Here is a 21,137-nt window from a genome sequence, read left to right on the forward strand (position 1 = left end):
TCCATGTTTTTTTATTTTTTATTTGATTGTTTCATATTTATATATCCATGGCCTAGAGTTTCTCTTAGAAAACTCTATGAAAAGAAAATAGCAGTAGACTACACGTGTGAAAATGTGAGAACAAAACCCCTGTAATATAATTTTGCTTACGGTCTTTCTAAATGTGTTTGATCCTTGCATCTCTGCAAACAAAATGATTGATCAAAAAAGCAGAAAAAAACGTCCTATTTCCAGGAATTTTCTGCTGATATTTTAATCTAACATAAAGAAACCAAGAGAAGGACATTTTCTTTTCTTTCAACCATATCATACTTTTTGTTCAGATTAATGTCAGTGCTAATAAACAAGTTTTAGACGTGGAGTGAAAATCTTAGAATCTCCCAAAGAAAATATTTTTTTTGTCGAAAGAGTCGTTAGTCAGATCATTTCCAGTGCATATGAAGGACTTAGTGCACATGCATGTGTTCGCACGCAGACACATCAACTGTATGTTCTTATTAGCTGAGATACTCAACATTCTTGAAACAATGTGCTCATTCATTCAGGGCTTATTGAAATAAAGACACAAAGGAGTGGAATGCTGACATGAGAATGGACAAAAATGGAGGACAAAATTCAAAGGAAAAGATATACACCAGTAATTTGGGGAGAAACACGGGACTTTTGGGAGGTGGAGGGGTGCTGCAACCAAAATCTTTTGAGTGCAATGCTTTTATTCAGACTAATTCCATCATCGGAGAAGGACGTCTCAATCGAAGAAAAAGCCTCTTTTTAAGTGCCTGGTTGTTTTGTAAAAAGAAATAAAATAGGAGCACCATCATCCCTCACGCACCGAAACAAAACTTGCTGGTTGAGCAAAATTTCAGCTTTAAATAAGAAAGCAGTAAATAAGTGGGATTCGTATTGGTAAAGATGCCATCTTATATGACATTTGTGGGGAGTTTTGTGGGAAAGTCAGTAGGTATAAAGTTACCATTTTCCCTTCAAAAATAATGGAATGAGTCCCTTTGTTTCGGAATGCAAACAAAATGTTCAACGTTGGACTGTAGCCTGAGAAGTGGCCGTGTATACACCAAATTGACGTTTAAATGACGCTAAATGGGAAAAAGGGAGTGACGTCATGTCTAGTGCATGTTTTTTTCTGACTAATAATTACACTGTCAAGAGGGGAAGGAAAGGCCACTGTTACTCAACTGCAATGTCACACAAAATAAGCACAAGCACGTACAGTATGAATCCCTTTTAGCATACTCAAACAGCAACTTATTTTTCTGAATAGTTGTTTTGTTCTTGCCTCTGTACAAAAAGACAAGTTTCCTTCATAAAGTTACACGTTTTTTGTAGGAGAGTTCGGCGACTTTTCTGCCAGTGAGTGTGGCGTGTAAGTTTGTGTGTGTCTGTGTGTGAGAATGTGTGTGTATGTGTGGTGCGTTTTAGTAACATCTCCAAGTCTATTAATCTCAAAGTCCTCATCTTCTCATCTGGACTTGGCTCGCCACAAAGCTCAAGTTCGTCCTCCGCTTCAGCTGGTCGGCACCAAACGCAAACTGAAATCTCCACAATAGCCCCCAGAGCTGGCGACCAACAACACTGCCCCATCCCAGCGAGTGGGCGGGTAATGGGAAAAAAAGGATTCCTGCATGAAATTGATCCGCTTTGATCCGCTTCTTGTGTTAGCTAGCTTTGAGGGTGTCCCACCTGGGTGGCGCGGGGTCACCCGGCCGCCTTGTGCTTGCCCCCGCAGCAGCGGCAGGCCTCGCCACAGTGGTGGCAGGCACGCAGGGGCAGGTAGCAGCACATGCAGGGCGCGATGAAGGACAGCGCCACCAGGGCGAGCCAGCGTAGGCAGAACTGCTCGTCGGACGTGTCGCAAGAGCACGGGTCCGAGAAGTCGCCTTCGGAGTCGGACATGCAGTGGTAGAGCATGCTCTCGGCACACAACATGCAGCTGACTTTGTAGATGCACTGCTTGATAGGGTCGGGGGCATCCTGGCACTGCCCCCGCCAGTTGTCCTCGTGGTTGAACATCTCCCGACAATAGATGCAGCGCGACCGCTCTCCGTCCTCTCGCCGCCGCCTCCCCTTCTTGGATTTGAGCAGTGGCGAGGGCTGAGTCTTGATGGCCGTGTCCTTGCCAAGGCCAAGGCCCATGCCCGTGCCCATCCCCATACCGGGGCCTGAGTGCAGGTCCATGCCGGGGCCGTCGGGAAAGAGGTACTCGCACTTCTTACTGTCCGACTTGTGGAAGGTTGGCGTGAAATCCAGGTCTTCTCGCTCTGCGTCCTGTTTCCACATAACCGGGTGGCGGTAGTCCTCATAGCCACGAATGAGCACGTCCTTGCGCGGGTTGATGCGGACAATCTCCTCCTCATCCATGTGAAAGCTGACGTGGCGTGTCGACTTGAATGACACCTTCGAGACCAGGAGGACAGACAACAGTTACGATGATTGCATACAAATTAATCATACACATCAATAGAAAATATCTTATTAACTCAAACAGTTATAGTCATCCTGGCAGCGTGGTATCGGATCAGTACAATTGGAAGCTGTGTGACCAGGGACTATGAATAGTGAACTAGAAGAACTAAATTGTGATGAGTTTAACTCAAGACTCTGTGTAAGTCGTTGGCTGTGGCATGAGGATCAGACCTGTGGCGGCAGGTAACGTCGGTTGCTGGCGGAGAACTCGTCAAAGGGCTGAGCACGTACATAGCAGCCTCTGAAGGGCTCCGAGGACACCACGTTGTTCAGATGAGAGAAGGGCTCCTTCATGGGAGTACACAGAGATGGAGGCTCCTCACATGCCTGTAGACAGAAATAAACACGTGGAGATCTTAGGCCAGAATTTTGGCAGGCTAAAAACAACCAGACAAAAATCTTCCCAATGCGTTCTAATTTTATCCACCAGAGGGTAGACTGCACCTAATCTTGTTTTAGGGTGCTGCAGCAATGACTAAAGGCCCTTCTTTGGGAGAACACAACAGCCATTTTCCATCATTTTAAGAAAATCTGACGAAAAAGCTTCACATTGTAACACGAGGCCCAACCAAAAATAAAAAGTGGCTAAAGAGAATTCTTGCAGCCTCGTTTTATAATGTCTCAAAATGAAATGGCACTCACTATTGACAACAATCAGACTCAACTTTCTATAAATAGCATTTTGTGAATGCCGCAGATTGTGTTGTGTGGGAATGTATAGACTGTATGGGGAATGAACATTTCAGATCTGGTAGATTTATAAATAGGTTTCAATAAGCAATAGTGCCAAGGGCTTCAGTACACATGGCAACAAATGTGACAATGATGTCGTGATTCATGAATGCAGAGGTGCAGGAGAAACACGGAGAGCGAGAAATGGGGGAGGATATTACATCAGGAGCCAGCGTTATGTCAGCACAAGAATCTGCGCGCCTCCCAGCTTGTCCACGCACCAAAATCACATCGCGGAGGCAAAGAAGTCGGTTCAGAAACATGAAACGGACAATATTTGATTCATAGAATTCTCGCTTTATCTCTTGAAATTACATCACAGTAAGAAAAGGTACACGGCGTCTTCATTTCCCTTTCAAATAAATGTATGATTTAAAGGTGGCTTGACATTGTAAGGTACTTCTTCTGTCTGTCACACCATTTTGATAGAAAATAAATGTACGCACACAGCGACAAACAAAGTTACGAACCCATACTGCACCAACTGATATGGAGCTGGCAACATCTAATTACGAAATAATGTGACTGCAGCATTCGCCTTGTCTGGTTTTGGCAAAAAACAAACACACAGTTTAACCCCGATCTAAGCGCAATCCCTTGCCATCCCAACCCCACCACGCAACCTCGTCAAGGCTGGGTTAGCCCTCCTCTCTCTTCCTCTCAGTGTTGTGTTGGGGAGGCTGCTGGCTCCGGTTAGTCAATGCCGTGTTTAAAGGAGCCCACGCCAGTACTTTAACGCACAGCGGAAATCTGGTTTGCTCCCAGCTGCTGCAACAGTAATTACTGTCCTGTGGTTGCTAAGAGATGCTTCCTTTGACCCCCCCAACTTTTACCCCTTTCAGCCCCTCCTTTGAGCTGTATGCAGTGAATGTACAAAGAATGTGCGTGTGCGCACAGAATACCCCCAAAACAGACCAAGTGTCTACCTAAGCAAGACGAGACGACGAAAGGAGCGATGACGACGAACAGGGGAGGGTAAAATGATCTTGAATTGGATTCAAGCTTGGATTCGTGTGTACGTGTGTATGCATGAGGGACAACAGAATCAAGAATGAGAGAATGCAAGAGAGACAGAGAGCGAGGGGGGGAGCGAGAGACGGAGAGACAGAGAGAGGCAAGCCAAAGAGTGTAAAAAGAAAGTCATAAACCAGATTCAGCTGGAGAAATGCAGCAGGGAACTTAAAAAGCCAGATGACAGCTGTATGTGTATGTGAGAGGAACACAGAAAGGAGCAAAGGGTGGAGGAGGAGGGGGGGATCAAAATGAGAAACAGACTCTGGCTTCCTTTTTGAAGCACTCGCCTAAGCCCTACCATTCAAAGGCATGCGTGGGGGCCAATCTGGAGCTCATCTGACCCCAGAGATGTGGCCGGGGGTGAGGGAGGAAAGGAAGTGAGGAATGGAAGAGAGATGGAGGACAAACGGGAGGGGGTTTTAAGTCAAGAAACCTTGCCTAATAGTGGTGTCAGGGAACATCCAGGGTACTTCCATCCTCCCATGGCGTAGGAAAACGGGGGTTCTAATGTTGGTCTGAATCATGTCCTCGGTACACGATGACTTAAACTTACCTTTTATTTTAAATTAATGATGAAGGTCCACTAAGACATAATGCTATTTTCCTATTTTATTGTGCACATACTGTTAACTCATTCATTACTACTGACGTTTGATCTATTTGTACTGGAAGGGTTGGTGGTGCCATTGACGGAGTTTATGCATCTAGTGAATGATCACTGAGTGGCCCATTAATGGCATTTACATTTATTTCCAAGGTTAAAGATCATTTGAGATATATGGACTTTGATTTACAAGTGTGGTAAAGGAATGAATCACCTTAACGTCATGGTATGCTATGCCAATCAATCATCTCAGGTGCTATGAGTAAGTCTTTATCTCTGAATGCTGTTGGCTTCAAATCAAATGGGCGCAAACTTTGCTCCATTGTAAATGAGCTCTTAAAAGGAAATACATTCAGTGAACTTAAGCGTTAAATTAAAACAAGTTCTTTGTGTGGGTGTATTAAGGGACAGAAAGTAGATTGAGAATTTCTTGAGAAATAACAGCAGATTCTTTTCAAGCTAAATCATTAGGGTGTATACTTAAGAAAGCTCAAAGCACCCACTCAATTGTACTGAGGTTGAAATCAAGGTTCCTCTCTATTCCAGAAATTGTTCATTCCTGCTGTTAAAAGACTACTATACAACTCAGTGTGAATATGGGTGTCTTCAATTTACCATTTATTATTACATCTATTGTATTAATACTGTTAGCAGCTTTTTCTTGACCTGAACTGAATATATATTAGTGTGATTTCATGGTTGACAGACTGTTGAGTTTCTCTTCTGGGGAATTAATAAAATAGTTATTATCTTTATCTTTGTACGGAAGTAAGAAAATCAGTCGATTGTATGGATTTGGACCCGTGCCTAGAGTCAGAATGGTGTATTTTCATTCCAATGTAATGGCTTAATCTTAAAAAAATGGCACATAATAACATTTTTGCTCACTGTGAATCATAACACTGTGTGTACCGCTTGTTGTTCAAATAAGTGTTCAATGACCCAACCTTTAATGTTTTTGCATATGACCAGGGCCCAAGAAAGAACACCCAGGCACGGTTACACTTTAAGGACAAGCAAACGCCCCACACCAAGCCCAAGTTTGAAACCTTGACTCAGAACTATGACCATGTTGTGTCACAAAGTCCCCCAGCATGCCACGAGTCGATCTAAAATCCTAACTACAATCTTCCAAGGATCTCGGGAAACATTAGCAAAAAAATATAGTCATTAATATTTGAATAATATCCTTTTTGAGCACGGATAATAACCAAGCTGAACTCATTTTAGAGAATGGGTGCTGTACACAAGTCAGAAACTTGTTCATGATACTTGTATGATCCTGCTCTTGCAGTCCAAGTCAGTCCAAACCATCCGATGATTTGATGAGTCCTGATGATGTGCTATCTGCAAGTTATCCAATTACAGAACTTGCGGATGGCTCACTTTTCTATCTCTGCAGCGCAGATCTACGACCGCAACATTTAGATGCCAAATCACTATGGTGACACCCTCAGTGGCTCACGCGCAGAACCTTGTGAACACCCAACCCTTTCCCGTAGCAACCCCCCCTTGCTGCCTAGCAACAACAGTGCCATTGGATTTCCTGTGTTGTTCAGCCTGATCCTTTAAAGAGGAACTTTGCCACAGGAACAAGAACGCAGCTACCTCCCTCATCCATCTTTTTAAGATACTGAGCGCTGGGTGTAAAAGGTTCGGGGGAGTCAAAAGTATTGAACCAGGATGATGAGTATAGAGGATGTCAGAAATATATTTTACTTTATTCAAACAAACCTTGAAGTTGTAATGTCAGCAAAAGACGCAAGACCTTGGACTAACTACACCTACACTTGGCTTTTTTTTTCTCTAACTTGTTACATGAGTGAAATCCAACAATGGATATTATGTTTGTTTTTTCCGTCTGAATGAGTTTTGAGTTTTTCCTTCTCTAATTAGGGGATTAGATCAGGGGATCTAATTGTTCCTTTTCACATGGGGGCCCATGAAGCACGATGAGATGTCCTTGTGAGGAGAGACTAATAATAAAATTGATTTGACCTTCTTTGTCACAGCTTTTTATGCACATTAGTAGTATCGTATTATGTTTTGTGTTGTTATACAAAATTGTCCCAATACTCACTGGTAGTCCGTCCTCTGGAGCATCTCCTTCGCCAAATGGTTTACAACCTGAAAAAAACAAAAACACATACAACATAAGACTTTAAATTATACATATAAATTTTTATTTAAAAAACAGATTTAAAAAAATCTGATTACATTATTGGACACTATTGGAATTGTCATTCATCAACCAAAGAGTTTGACTGTCAAACGAGTGAGTTACTTTGCAAGCTTAAAACAGAATGTGACCAAAATTGTGCTTCCATTCAACTACGACCTAAATGGGGAAATGAAAGCTGCTTTGTGTCAGCGGGGCGCACGGAAGCTCATGAAATATGCATGCCACAAATAATGTAACCTGACCTCTGCTAATACACCATGTGCCATTTCCACATCCCCCCAAAAAACACCTTGTCTGCAAATGCAGGATACTGCATGGTCGTGTTTCAAGTTTGAGGATGACCCCCACCCCCCTTTTTTTTCCTGTGATGGTGTAGGCTTATAAAGAAGTTATCAAACTTTTAACACAAAATTATAGATATATATATGTATTCAGAGTGCCAAAAAACTTGCCTTAGGCCACTTTTTTCTTCTGGTAAAAATGAATTTATTTTCACATTGCGGCGTGACCTACATTCAAATTGTTGTCATGTGAATTTTTGCAGGGAAAAAAAGTTTGAATGAGGAGTTAACTGGATCTGCAAACCTCCAAAGCAAAAGAGCAGTAGTACCACAACACACACATGATGCCGTCTTTGTTAAGATTCAATCAAAACAACTTAGTACTTTGTAAACCTTATTCCTCGTTGGTGCTGTACAGTGCAGGCGAAAAAGAAAGAAAGAAGAAAACGCCCGTTGATACACGTTTTATAAGTGGCCATGTGGTCTCGCTAGCGTCATCTAGTCAACAAATAGCTTTACTGTCTCTAGTCTTATTTTGACACGAGAAACTTCCAGTAAACGTTGGAAAACGACTGCAAATCAGCGTCATTCACAAAACAACCATTTACAACAATTCCACTGGGTAAACGGGGGGCTTATTATGAGTATTATTTCTGTGAGGTAGGGGGCACCAAAAGATTTTCACATCTTTAATGCTAGGGAGCGAGGAAGAAAGCGAGAGACAGCAACAGCAGCACGACTCCTCTTTCAAAGCAGCCTGAGCCTTGTGCCCAGTGTTACCATGGCAACAGAGGGCTGCAAGACCGATACACACACATGTGCACACAGGAGCGCAACATATTCTCTTGCCTACCAACACAACACAGGCCACCCACACCTCAACCCTCGTCCACCACCCACTCCCGCACACATTCACCAAGCAAAGGGACTGGCAGTGGAGCGATGCAAAAGGAATACAGAGGAACCTGTCTGTGTGTGTGCGTGCAGAGGAGAGAGGCCTTACACAACAGTGACAGAATGCAGAGGATGCCAGAGCACCGAGAGCATTGGAAGGAGGAAAATTGAGACAATGAGGGAGACTCGCCCTTCTCTGGCAGAGGTTACAATCGCAAGGTTTAGGCATATCAGAGCAGTTGTGCTGTATAATCGCAATGTTCAAACCAGACTGATATTTTGACACTTATTCTCGTTTGTCCAATTGGCGTCCGAATGAAAACTGACCAGAGGTCTAAGTCAAAGTATATAAGGAGTGTATACGGAAAGCTGGTGCTAACAAGATAACGCAGGAGGGGGTCTTGCTCAGCATATGACGTGTCCTTAATCACTAATCAGATCATTGTCGCTCACGGTGACTGCAAGCTACCATGCACGCGTCCAGAACAGGTGCCCACCTTTGCCGATGTCCTCGATAGCCCTGCGTATGCCTCGATCGAAGGCGCGAGCGTCGGCAGGGCTCTGGAAGGTCAGCCCAAACTTTTTGTCATTAATCCTCCAGTGGTGGAAGATTGGGTTGACCTTGTTGTAAACGAGGCCCTCCTGCAGGACACATTCCAGTACAACCTGGGGGGGAAAAAGACACATGAAGAGTGAGATACTGTATAGGAAGAACAATGTGTGTGTGTTTTTTTAAAATAAGACCTTTGTAAATGCAACAGACTGGGAAAATGAAACCACTTGATATTTTAAGTATATATATTTTAAGCGCATTTAAAGGAAAGAAAAAACACAAGTTTAGTGTTTTGGAGATAGGACCAAAAAAAATAGAATCTATTTTTTAGTCTACATTTTAAAAGGTAGATTTTTTTTTATACATACGAGTTGGAAAGCAGCAGTAACAGCTTTGACTAGGAAGTTGGAGGCAAACAGTCGAAGGTGTGAAGTGGAAAGACGCTGTATTTTCAAAGCCTATTATTAATAAGCCCCCCTGCCCTTCTTCTAGGGAAGATTAATTCGAATGAGAGATGGCCAATACAGTCTTTGAGGTTTTGACAAATGTGCAGAAAAATTGCTTGTCTATGCCAATAGATTTGGAATCTCTTTAATGTTGAACAGTGTCTCTCAATGTCTATGTTTATTGAACACTACTAAAGATCTGAATGACTTCAAGCTTAATGCCAGATGAGTTGCTGATTAAGACATTTTTGTCAATAATATATGTTCTAGGGATATATGTGAAAGGAAAGTAGCCCAACCAAAAAAAAAAAACTAGCCCAACAAGCATGCAAGAAAATGTTTTTATCTGCCATTCAAAGAAAATATAGGCCAAGGGTTAAGCTGGAGGGATGAAAGGAAGAAGAGAGATGTACACTAAGGAGGATGGGGTGGGATCAGGTGATAAAAGGGAGGCGGTTTGGTGTGTCTGTGCCTCTGGGGCTGATTGTGGAGAGCGAGACTGAATGGAGCCATAGCAGGTAAGATGAGCGTCACATGGTGATGCACGTATAGACACAGAAGGAAGTATCGTGTGTTGCGAAGGAAAAGTACTTTGCATTCCGCAAACCAAGCTCGGAGGTGACAGAAATGACAGGAACCAGGCGATGTTGCATGTGGGGGACAGAGATAGTGGGAGGTGAGGTGTGCCGGAAAGCAGACGTGGAGGAAGATAGAAAAAAATCTTTGAAGTCTGGCTTTGTAAAGAGCTTACAAATAAAACTGCCATGGCAAAGAAAATGTGAATGGGATTTTGAGGTTAGCTTTAATGACTAATGCAGTCAGTGGCATCCAATGAGTTAAAGAGAAAGTAACCCCCTCCTAAATAATTTAAAAGCAGAATACCCCTACAAATGCCTGCACTAATCAAAATACAATACTCTTAATGTTGTCCTTGGTGGAATAAGAGTTACGAAGATAGGTAATCAACATAAAAGGGAGCTGGGTTTGACAAAGACATTATCAGCTGCAGAACTGTCACACGGAGTAGAGTGTTGCGTACCGCTGCGGCACCACTAATTGTGTCCGCTGACAAATTTAAAGAACGATGGATTCTGCAAGTCAAATACAAAGTCGTATTTACAGTCCCCATGGCGTTAGTTATTTAAGTGCCATTAGTACATGTACTGTCAAATGGTGAGTTAAGAACAAATCCGTTAAAGCACCAATGTATGCAAATGATAAAACTTGTTTTGCACATTTTCTTTTCGAACACAGATGCCAGATATTTAAAAGAACATGAAAGCACACTTCAAATAAACTTGAAATATTTTGGCTTTCGTTCACTTGGATTCTGTGACCATTTAAAACTACATTTGAGTATTTTTTGACAAATAGACTGTCACCATCTACTGTGTTTACGGAGTCCCAAACTCGTCACATTTGCAACATTATTGGTGCTTAGAATTTAGAAGCCGATAGTAAAACACATTTGTCAAACTCTGAATAAACAAGCAACATACACATATCCAGAATGAGCGCGTGCGCAGGAGAGCTTATTGCACAAAAAAGCTACGTTTGATGAGCTAGGGAGGCGCCACCATCACAGCTGTGAGCAATCCTGGGGAGGTTGAAACGAGCGAGGCGGCAAGCTCAGTTTAGGATCTGACACAAATCTGTGAGCCAAAGTCGTAAGCCAACTCGTCAACAAATTAGGTCGTTTTTTGAGAGTAGGATGATGGAGGGGGGATTGGTGACTATATAAAAGGCAGCTGACTCATCACCAGTACACTCTGTGCCGCATCACTGCGCATCACAGTCACCCACCGCCACCTCTCTTTTTCTATCTGGCTCCGCCTGTTTACTGTGTTTGGACCGAATAGCATCACCGCTATCACGCCATATTCACCCACCAGTGTTCTTCTAAATCTTTTAAAGTTCAGGTGCTGGTTTTACGGTTCTGTACATAGAGTATGGTCTGTGCATAACATTGCCAATAATAGAGTGCCACAAAAACCCTTCTAAAAACTGAAAAAAAGAAGTTCCACATCAGGAAACAAACAGAAAACCCCAAATTGATGAAAACACAACTTAAATAATCATACGATGACAACTTCTCTACGCAACTCACTGTAGGTTTCATACAATATTGCGGTAAGAGGAACAGATAATGCTATGCCTTGCTAGTCTTATATGACTAACATTAGTCGTCTGTGGGTTCGTCTGCGGTGGTTGTTTTTCTTGGACTAGCCGCTGTCGTTGCGCTGATGCCCTCAGACAGTCTGCAGGGCTGCCACACATGTCAAGCACCCCGGCCGGCACTGGATGGCATCCTGACAGACCTACATATGGATACGTGTTTGTTGTGGTGACTGGGGGGTAGAAGCTGGCAGCGAGCGGGGTGTTTAACCACTTCCCAGAACAGTCGCCGGGGTCTCTGAGCCATGTGTATGCCCCGGCGTGCACGACAGCATTCCCGTCACACCCTTTCCTGTGCCACACACACATGCATACTAATACACTCATAGGGTTTTAACACAAAATACATAAAATGTTCTCAGTCAAAGGCAATTTAAACACCAGGCAGCCTACGAGCCGCCAATGTCGAAGACTTAAGAGGCCACCAGAGCCTCTACGTCACTATGTTGGCCACAACCTTCTGACATCACTTTCACGCTTTAGTTGCCAGAGTCTGGATTATCCCACAACATCTACTGCATCACTTTTTCATCCACAACACAACTCTTGGAACAAGAAGATCACAATCTTAAAATCAAACACTTTGAGGATTAAGAAGGATATGCTAAAGACAAGGACAATGCGAGATTACGTGAGTTAAAATATCAGTTTTGTGTGGGTTGATCAAGATCAACAAAGTGACCAGAAGTCCACGAAGAAATTTTCAGATAAAACCCAGATGTTATGTGAAAGAATAAGGGGATACGTGGCTACATTATGTATTATTAGTGTTGACAAGGTCTGTAAAAGTCAGCTTTTTCATTCCTATTTTTGTATATTCCTGTCCGCTTGTTATTCATGAAAAGGCACCAAGCCTTTCATGAATAGCAAGCGGACAGGAATACATTGAGGTGTTGAAGTTGTGAAAATTTTCTTGTCTTAAGAAATAGGATGACACCTGAGTAGAATGGTATTCTGCAATACGCAGTTAAAACACTTGACACTTTTCCTGCATTGGAACTAAGGATTCCATGGGGATCTTCTACCTAGAATAAATGTGTTGTTTCAATGGACTGATTAAATTATCCGTTGAGTTGAATTATAAATTGGACATATCAAATTGCTGACATGAATGATTTTGGATCAATGCAGTGGCAGAACACAATCAACTATGACATGATTACAGTGCTGTTTGATTTTTTGCCTGCAGCATGAAAATTTAGTTTTTTTTCTCCTTACATGGACTATTAATTAATCTCATCCAGGGCGGTATAGCTCCACTCTTATCTAAAGGATTTAAGGTGAAGGATAATCCAACACTTTTTCTTCATCAAAGATATGTATAAGAAGAACGGACTTGAAAAGGCACCATGCGTAAAGACAGACAAGCTAGCAAATGGGGCGGCAATAAAGCTTTCCAAACTGCGTCGGCACCCTAAATAATAATTATATCATTTAGTATACTATTTTCTATGTTGTATCACTGAAATAAGTTTTTTTACTATGACATACTATGATTTCAACATGTTATTATGACAGTTGTAAATGTTCACATCTTTATTGATGCTCCAAACGTGTAGGATTTCTGCATATTTGTCAGAGAAGGGCGTCACTTGACCAGAATGGATGACGTCAAAGAGTGGGAGAAGGCGACTCATAGTCAAAAATAACCCTTTTTTAAACTCAAAAGATATTACGAGTAATGACTGCGTTTAATGAGTTGTATCATATGAAGCATACAGTATATACTGTACTCCATCTTTCTAAATAAAGAGTTGAGACTCATTTTGGAAGCCGATAATGTCTCAAGTCAGGTCTGTCTCGGACCGACACGACAAAACGTACATTCCCATATGCTCCAAAGCACAATAATTAGTGACTGTCTCGAGTTTTTTGGACTAAATTTGTTGTTGCGTGTTTATACATACCACAAATGACCAAGTCCTGATGAAATTTCTCAGACACACATTTGGTTGGTACTAATTACAAGAGTGAGCATATGTTTCCATTATATATTTCATTTATTTTTAACTGCATTGGTTTCCCACATCCTTTATCCATCATACTCTGCTACTGAGTAACCGGCCCTTCCTTCAGATGATGTAATCATGCATCACACAGTTCACTCCTATTGCGCCACAGAGGCAAGTTGAACAATCCTTCCGGGGTGAGTGCCTTTGAAAGTGACAGAGGCCAAGGGGCTGCTGAAGAATGCATCCCAACCTTTTAAATATTTCCATTCACAAGGAGAGGATGAATGACGAGTAAATACGGAAGGAAGAAAATACACACATTGGAGGAGGATGAATGCAAATCTTTCACGATACAGGCAGACTTTTTAAGTGAATTAATTGATCACACAACCTTAACAAGCTATCTTTATGCTGCAAATTTTATTGTATTTAAAGCCGTAAAAAGTAACCAGGCCATGGAATGTGGAGATGCCAGTCATTAAACAGCCCAATCCTAAAAGGGATAATGACAAATTCTGTCAAGTGCATGGGAAGCATTGGAAAGGGGCCCGGCCACCCAATACGTTGGTCACGTAATGCAATAAGGCAGCAGTTGCGCACACAGATGTATTGAGTGTCCTTTACATTACACGGAGCTTAGTAAAAACAAGAATTTTGAGGAAGCTTCCCTAGTAATCTTTCTAAAAAGTTGAGTTTGAACCTTTGTAAATAGTAGGATGTTTGGAGTGGGGGCACTTCGGAACTTCTACTGTCTAAACAGCAGCGGTCTATCACATGTATTCTAGTACATCATTGGTGCAAGTACAGTAGTATATATTTAGTCAAATCAGACATAGTCAATGATTAGGTCAAAAATAAGCACTCTAGCGTGAATAAAATGTCACTGAAGTAATGTAAGTAATGAGGTTTTCATAAAGGGATGCTGCTTCAGTGGTACCCTGAGTACCAAGAACCAAACACAAGGCCAAAGAAAAACCAGGACCATTTGTTGTGGAAGTGGAAGGATCAAAAATTAAACCATAACTGTGAAAACACAAATATGCTCCATCCCACTGGGTTCGTCTAAAACCATTAATCCACAGCAGTTGTGTGATCAAAATGCACTCAAATCTCAAAGGGACAAATCAAAGTTTCCAACATCCTATGGACTCTGCAAAGGGCGATCTACAACTACTTCTAGCTCAAGTGTTCCTTACCAGTTTGTCTCTGAGCCGCTCCCCCTTTATGTAAAACTCCACCGCCGTGGGACTGGGGCTGGGGCTAAGGCTGGGCGTCGGACTGGGGCTACAAGGGCTGAGGTTGCCAGTGCTTCCCTGTGTTCCGCCACTGTGGGCGCTGCCGCTGTCCTCCGCCTGGCTGACCTTGTAGACGGTAACACAGCTGAGGCCGCCACCGCCTAAAGGCAGCCACCCTCCGCTGGAATCATCTCGCGTCATGACCACTGCTCTCACACGCGCATAACTGTCACTGCAAAAAGAAAGAGGAAGCAAACATTAGAATCTTTGAGACTGTGAATGTCAAAACGGCAAATATGAACAAATTGAAAATATATGAAATGCATGTGCTTTAAACACAGTTGGGAACAACCCCTGCGTGACTATTTTATGATTTTGTTTTTATGCACAGTTGAAGAGACAATTAAAATTATATGGTCAACATCAAGAACAGTAGAGCATTCTTCAGTCAAACAGATCAACCCATGTTTATCCAAACTTTTAAAAAAAAGCTGTGAGTGACCTTTATGGCAATTTGGACGCATATACACATTTTCACAAAGAATCCTAATAATGATTGCCACAAAGTTCATGGTTAGGCACTAGAGCAGCAAAAATAGAATATAAAAAGGGACACAGATTCACTGGATTTATTTTTACAGTCTGTGATACAAGGTCTAAAGCAACTATTTTTGACACATAGCTGTACACTGCCTCACAAATTACATTCACATTATGTATAAACCGAGGGAAAATGAGTGAGGGTCAATGTTACTTTCTAACTGACATAATTTCCAACAAAAATATGAAGAGTTAATTCTAAGCTTGTAAAATTGTGCAGGTGCTGGGACTTCAGTTGACAGTAAAGAAGAAGAATTCTATTTTCTTCTGGCTCATCAACCCGGTTGCCTCACTGCATCTTCACATGCAGTCAGATATTCCGCTGATTAGATAACAAAAACTTCATCAGGCCACCAGAAATGACAAAGGTCATGGTGTGCTAAAGGGCAGGGCTTTGCATGGACTCCTGGTAACATATTAAGTAGAAGACAAGTAAAGAATGTGATTGTTGGATGTTTCTACTTATGACAAAATGCTGAAACTCTGATGTCATGAATGTTCTGTATATGTGAAGACAGCATATATAAAAAGGGCTGGTTTGAGGCTAGAAAAAAGTCAGTGACAACAGGTTATGTACCATGGTGCACTCCTATTTTAACTCTCCCTCAACTAAACATGGGGACCTTTGTTCTCCAGCTCTCCACACCCTTGGCAAAGATCAGTCCTGGGAGTATCAGTGAACAATTCAACCATTGCATCAGAAAGGTTAGTTCCGCAAATCATAAATGATATTAATAAACGCCAGTGTCAGACAGTGAAATATTATTGCAATGCCACTGTTAAAACAATTTATTTGAATGCAAAACAGGACTCCCAACAACAAACAGGAGATCATCAGATCATCACAGGATACTGTTTACAAACTCCAAATCTCAAACAAAACTGACCTTTCCTATGCAAAGGCTTATACAGAATTAAAACTCCTCATTGAATATGATATGCTATGCACATTGCAATCTAATCAATTATCAATTACAATAGTAAAAATTGTGATCAAAGTAAAAATCCTGAACAAATCTGCATTACAGATGGATTACGATGGCTAATTCTGTAACAAACAAACTATCATCCTTTTTGGATTTTCTACCAAATAAGTTTTGGAAAAAATAAAAAAAAATAAAAAAGCTGCAAGCTAAATAACTACAGTTATATCATATCACCAAGAAACAATATGAAACCCGACAATAAATGAATTGAATGAAAATAAAGAGTACAACAAAGTCAAAACCACCGTAGTAATTGTCACTTTTAAATCTTCTAGTTACAAGTCCAAATTGTTTTTGATAAATGAAGCATCTTCTAGTCTTGCCATTACACTACCATTGTCAAACCAAGCCACTGCATTGAGTATATATTGCCTATTAGTTCTATTTGCCACTTTTGATTATTAGAACAGTGCTTGCTTTCCAAATATGTGCCCTGTCTCTATTCATATTTAAACATGCCCGCTCCCAAATGCTGCCCCAAACTTGGAAAGGAATTGGCCTGAGCCAGGAGTAGGAGAACAACAACTTCCTTTGGACTACCCTCTCTGGCCACACCTTTTTACAAAGACAGAGGCCATGCTCCATTTTCCAATACGACGCCTGGCCTTATGACAATAGAAATGCATTTTGGACCGATTTACTTCAGGATGACCTAGAAATAAAGCGACTATTAGAGTCCTCCCACTTCAATAAAGAATATGGAGGGTGATGGGCGCAGGCGGGGCTGTCAGTCAAGTAGGGGTCCCTGGGGTGAACAGAAGGCAGGCGGCAGTGTCGCTCATCCATGACCAGGGCACAATGACCAGGACCTGACCCTTCAAAAGTACCATCTCACACATGCCAGCACAGACACTAACAAGGAGGGGGGATAAGGGTCTGGAACCCCAAAATGGGAAAGTTAATATGCTGCATCCATTCTAGTACAAGGCCCTTAAGAGGAATAGACTTAAAGAAGGGTAAAACAAGGGGCTTACGTGGTCAAATCTATTCATGTCTTTGACTTCTTCCCCCATGTGTGATCCACAAGGCATCAATAGACAGGAAAAGTTGGACCAGGATGGTACAAACAAAGGCTGTCCTGCACACCCCTCACTGGGAGCACACAGTCCACTGGACACACAATTGAAAGCGGAAGCACATCAGCTGGCTTGGGTCTGTGAGTGCACTGAATGGGGGGTGGGTTAGTTCCAAATTATTCCAAGTTATTCTGCTGGATGACTGACTTCATTTCCGACCAAAAGCAGGAGAGAAAAACAGAGGACCGGAGGGGAGGGAGGGTGAGAAAGTACTAATGGAGGACTGTGGGGGAGGACGTGGCAGCGGATGGGAACAGGGTGGAGACCAAGGTGACAGTCAACAGTTCCCAACTACATGTGAATAGAGCCTTTTCTTTGCACAAAAAAAGGATGTACGCAGGCTTTCATTGCCTTTCTGAAATGAGGCGTTTGCATTAAGGGAATTGGAGATATTTGACTATCGTGTTTCCTCTAAGAAATGCCGTGCCCCAATTAGTCACCGGGTGCATCGCCCACTTTATAAACGCAGCTTAGTTTAGATACACTTTTGTTGATATCAGTATTAACAGTTAACTTCTAAAGCCAATTTATCTCTATTGCTAATCAAATCAGCAGTACAATTTTGTAAACATTATTTGTTTAATAAAAAAAAGCTCTTGGAATGGTTGGGGGAAAAGTCACAACAGGAACAGTTTCATTCATTTGGCCCAATAAAGAGAAGTTGCTTTACTTGTTCACTTGTACTACCAATTCACATGCCCATTAAAATAATGAGTGCATATTTTCAGTTTTCATTTTGATTTCCTAAAGGCAGCCAGGGCATGTCACCGAGTATAGATGGGCCGGATCTCGCTAGTGGGACGTGCCTTCCTCAGTTGTGTTTTCAATTCATTTTTGAGGATGTTGAAACAGGGGGAAATAAGCGTGCCAAACAACCTCTGGTACTCATTTGAGAACCACACCAAAATTGTTACACCCTTGATTATGCTCCTATAATTAAAATAAATGTCCTTATTTATGGCAAAACTTTTAAGCCCTTTGATTAATGGATTTAAAGATAAGTTTCCTTTTGATGTTGAGGCCTTTGTTCAAAATGATCTTAAACATTGTACAACATGATCCCAAAATTGTAGAAAAAGAAGAGTTGTGCCCAAATAAGCCCTCCCTCTATATCTATACGCTAATGAACAAATACAACATTTACTCTCACAAAAACGTGAGTGCAAAGAGCACAAGCACGGACGGTATTTAAAAGAGAAGAGATTTTCGAGGGGAAAGAGGAAGACAAAGCAGGACGTTGTGGTGAAGTGAGGGCGTGATGATATAGCACGTGCAGACCAAGCAGGCCAGTGCCTCGAGACCGGCTGCTCTAGTGTGTGTCGGAGAAGGGAGATCCTGGGACTAGCATTTCCTAAGTGGACAAAGTGGCCGTTTGTCTACTCGCCCTGGCCCATGGCTCACTAGGCCCCAGTATGCCATCATGCTTTTGCTTGTGTCTTGGTCTTTGGCTTCCCATCCCTATGGTGAGAGGTGGGTGGATGGAAAGAGGGGGGCACTGAAAGAAAGACATGAAGAGGAGAAGGAAGAGGAGGAGTGACGAATGAGAGGAGAGAGAAAGGATGTGGCCTGAGCCCTGGGAGCTGGCCAAGTCGCCCTCCCTTTGCTCCGTTCTGTCTCCCCCTTTTACCAAAACCCCTCCCTGCCTGCCTGTTGCCACACAATGGTTGCTTCTCTGCTGAAATTTCACGTTATTGGATCCCGGGCCTAGAGTTTTGTACTCCCACAATGTCCAGGCACTGGAGCATGCTGCAGGGGAGACACACTCTGCAAGCTAAAAGCTGGAAAACCATTCCTCCTTTCATTAACATCAGAAAAAGGGAGAAAAGTCCCCCACCTAAACTTTTTTTTTTTCCATCTCCCCATCGCTCCTCTGTATGTTGTCCAGCATCACGAGACAGATTTGGCTTGTGGGACTTAAGCTTTTGAGCGCAAAGAAATTCATTAAAATATCATTGGCAAAATAAACAAGGTGCTTATCACAATCCGATTTCTGTAGCTTATCCTTTATTGAGATCTTGATAAGTAAAGTTGTTTAAAAGCTAAGATAGGTTGAAAAAAAACCCACAACTAACAGGCAAAAAAGGCGAGAAGAAAACTAAGACTACAGTTTATTATTGAAGATAAACAACATGCAAACTGGGCCGCGACTGTCGATTCCAGCAGAGCGGTCGCCAGCTACCTAATTAGCCACGGTTCAAACCCCTTAAATAACCAGCCAACTTGAAGGGCAGCGCTAAACAAATGGCACGACCCAACATGGATGCAGAGCAAATTATGACAAGAGCCACAACAAGAAGGCTCATAGGGGTGCTTTATGTTACCCATTAATAAAAGCTGAATTCGTAATTGGACAACGCCCACAAAATAGGCCGTGTGAGCAAACCTGCTTTATTAGCTGTGCTGAAAGCTTAATTGACTTTGACTGTAGAAGGAGAAGTGAAAGAGAAATGCTGCTGTATCTCCTTGCAACACCTCGAGGCTGCTGGTGAGTCATCTCCCTCACAAGAACATTCAACCAAAGCTACCAACTGACTCAGGAAAAAAAAACACTGCACTAAACAAAGAAACTACATTTACCCTTCAACACAATAGAAAGAAATATGATAACGCCGACAAATTAGGTCATTGTTATCACATGTAAGTAAGCCTCATTCACCAGGACCAATGTATTGTAATGTGCCATGATATAGACATTCACTGCAGATTTTTCTGAATCAGTCCAAGGTTTAGAGTAGACTCGTCCTGGCATAGTTTCTCTTCACATTGATTGGAAAGAAAATCATATAACTTGGATAGTCTAGTCCATACCTGGCCAAACAGAAAGGGAAAATGAATTTCAATTTTATTAAAATGGACTTAAGAGTGCTTATGTAAAAAGAAGACCAAGAATTATTGGAATGGCATCATTGGGTTTTCCCAAAAATATCAGCCGTTCAACTAAACACCAGGCCTGGGAAACAAAAGCCACAGAATAAGTAGATCTTATTTTAAGACGCACGCATTCCGGTAAATTAATATCTTATGACTAACATTACCGAAAGAAAAAACCCAACAGTAGAGGAAGCACAAGTTTTCACTATTGCAAATTGTCTATGCTCTACTTTGATGTTAGCGTAGTCTCGAGAGACCATCTATTCTAATTGTAGTTTCTCTATAAGTATAGCAAAGGGTAAGGAGGAATAATGAGAAGATACAAGAATGGAGTATTAAGCATTATCAAACAACAACCTCCTATTGCAGATATCATTGTAAAAATTCGTACTGCGTGAGGCGAGAGATATGTTGCAATTGGACTGTTTACCGGCAATGCCATCATTAGGGATTGCCATAATCGTTGACTGTCAATAATTCACTCAGCAGAAGGGATTGTTTATTATGTCTTGAAGCAAATAAGGGACAATATTATGCATTACTTGGCTTCAAACAGCAAACTTGCAGTTTGATCGAGCTTATCGAGTTTCCTGTCGAAACATGCAAGCTTAGCTAGTCAACTTCTCAAGGCAATTGTTCATACACGTTCAGCATACATGATCAGGGGAAGTGTGTAAAATGCAAAACATCAATCCCAAAATAGAAACTGTTACTTGAACATAAACCACAAACAAGATGGAGGTGATAATATCTTTGCACGATTACGCCATGCTGTCGAGTTTCCAAATTGTTTGGTATGTTAAAGCAGGTTCGCTGCAGGTTTCAACAAGCCAAATTTAAGGATTTTATAAAGACATTAGTGAATACAACTTAAGACCAAATTGACATCGATACCAGCAAAAATGTACAAACGATTTGGAAGATTATGGGAGGCCTGGAATTACTTGCAAAGTATGTATATGAATTTATTCACAGCTCTTTGAAGCAGACCGGTTTGCTCCGGCTCCTAATGTGGAGCAATAGTGGCTGACGACGGCGTTAGCCGCTTACATTTT

At 41.9% G+C, this 21,137-nt stretch overlaps 1 protein-coding gene across 1 annotated transcript in view; it reads right to left on the reverse strand.

Annotated features, from left to right (window-relative positions):
• The window catches only part of spred1 (sprouty related EVH1 domain containing 1), a 28,188-nt gene continuing 7,051 nt past the window's right edge, over positions 1–21,137 (reverse strand). Inside the window, exons 2-6 of the mRNA XM_077621348.1 lie at positions 14,511–14,781; positions 8,686–8,854; positions 6,912–6,958; positions 2,653–2,808; positions 1–2,412 (exon numbers count right to left, since the gene is read on the reverse strand). Of these exons, the coding sequence (XP_077477474.1) occupies positions 1,714–2,412; positions 2,653–2,808; positions 6,912–6,958; positions 8,686–8,854; positions 14,511–14,781 (1,342 nt within the window). The 3' untranslated portion in view covers positions 1–1,713. The remainder of the gene's footprint in view (positions 2,413–2,652; positions 2,809–6,911; positions 6,959–8,685; positions 8,855–14,510; positions 14,782–21,137) is intronic.

This window comes from Stigmatopora argus, chromosome 15 (assembly GCF_051989625.1).
Source record: "Stigmatopora argus isolate UIUO_Sarg chromosome 15, RoL_Sarg_1.0, whole genome shotgun sequence".
Taxonomy (NCBI): Eukaryota; Metazoa; Chordata; class Actinopteri; order Syngnathiformes; family Syngnathidae; genus Stigmatopora; species Stigmatopora argus.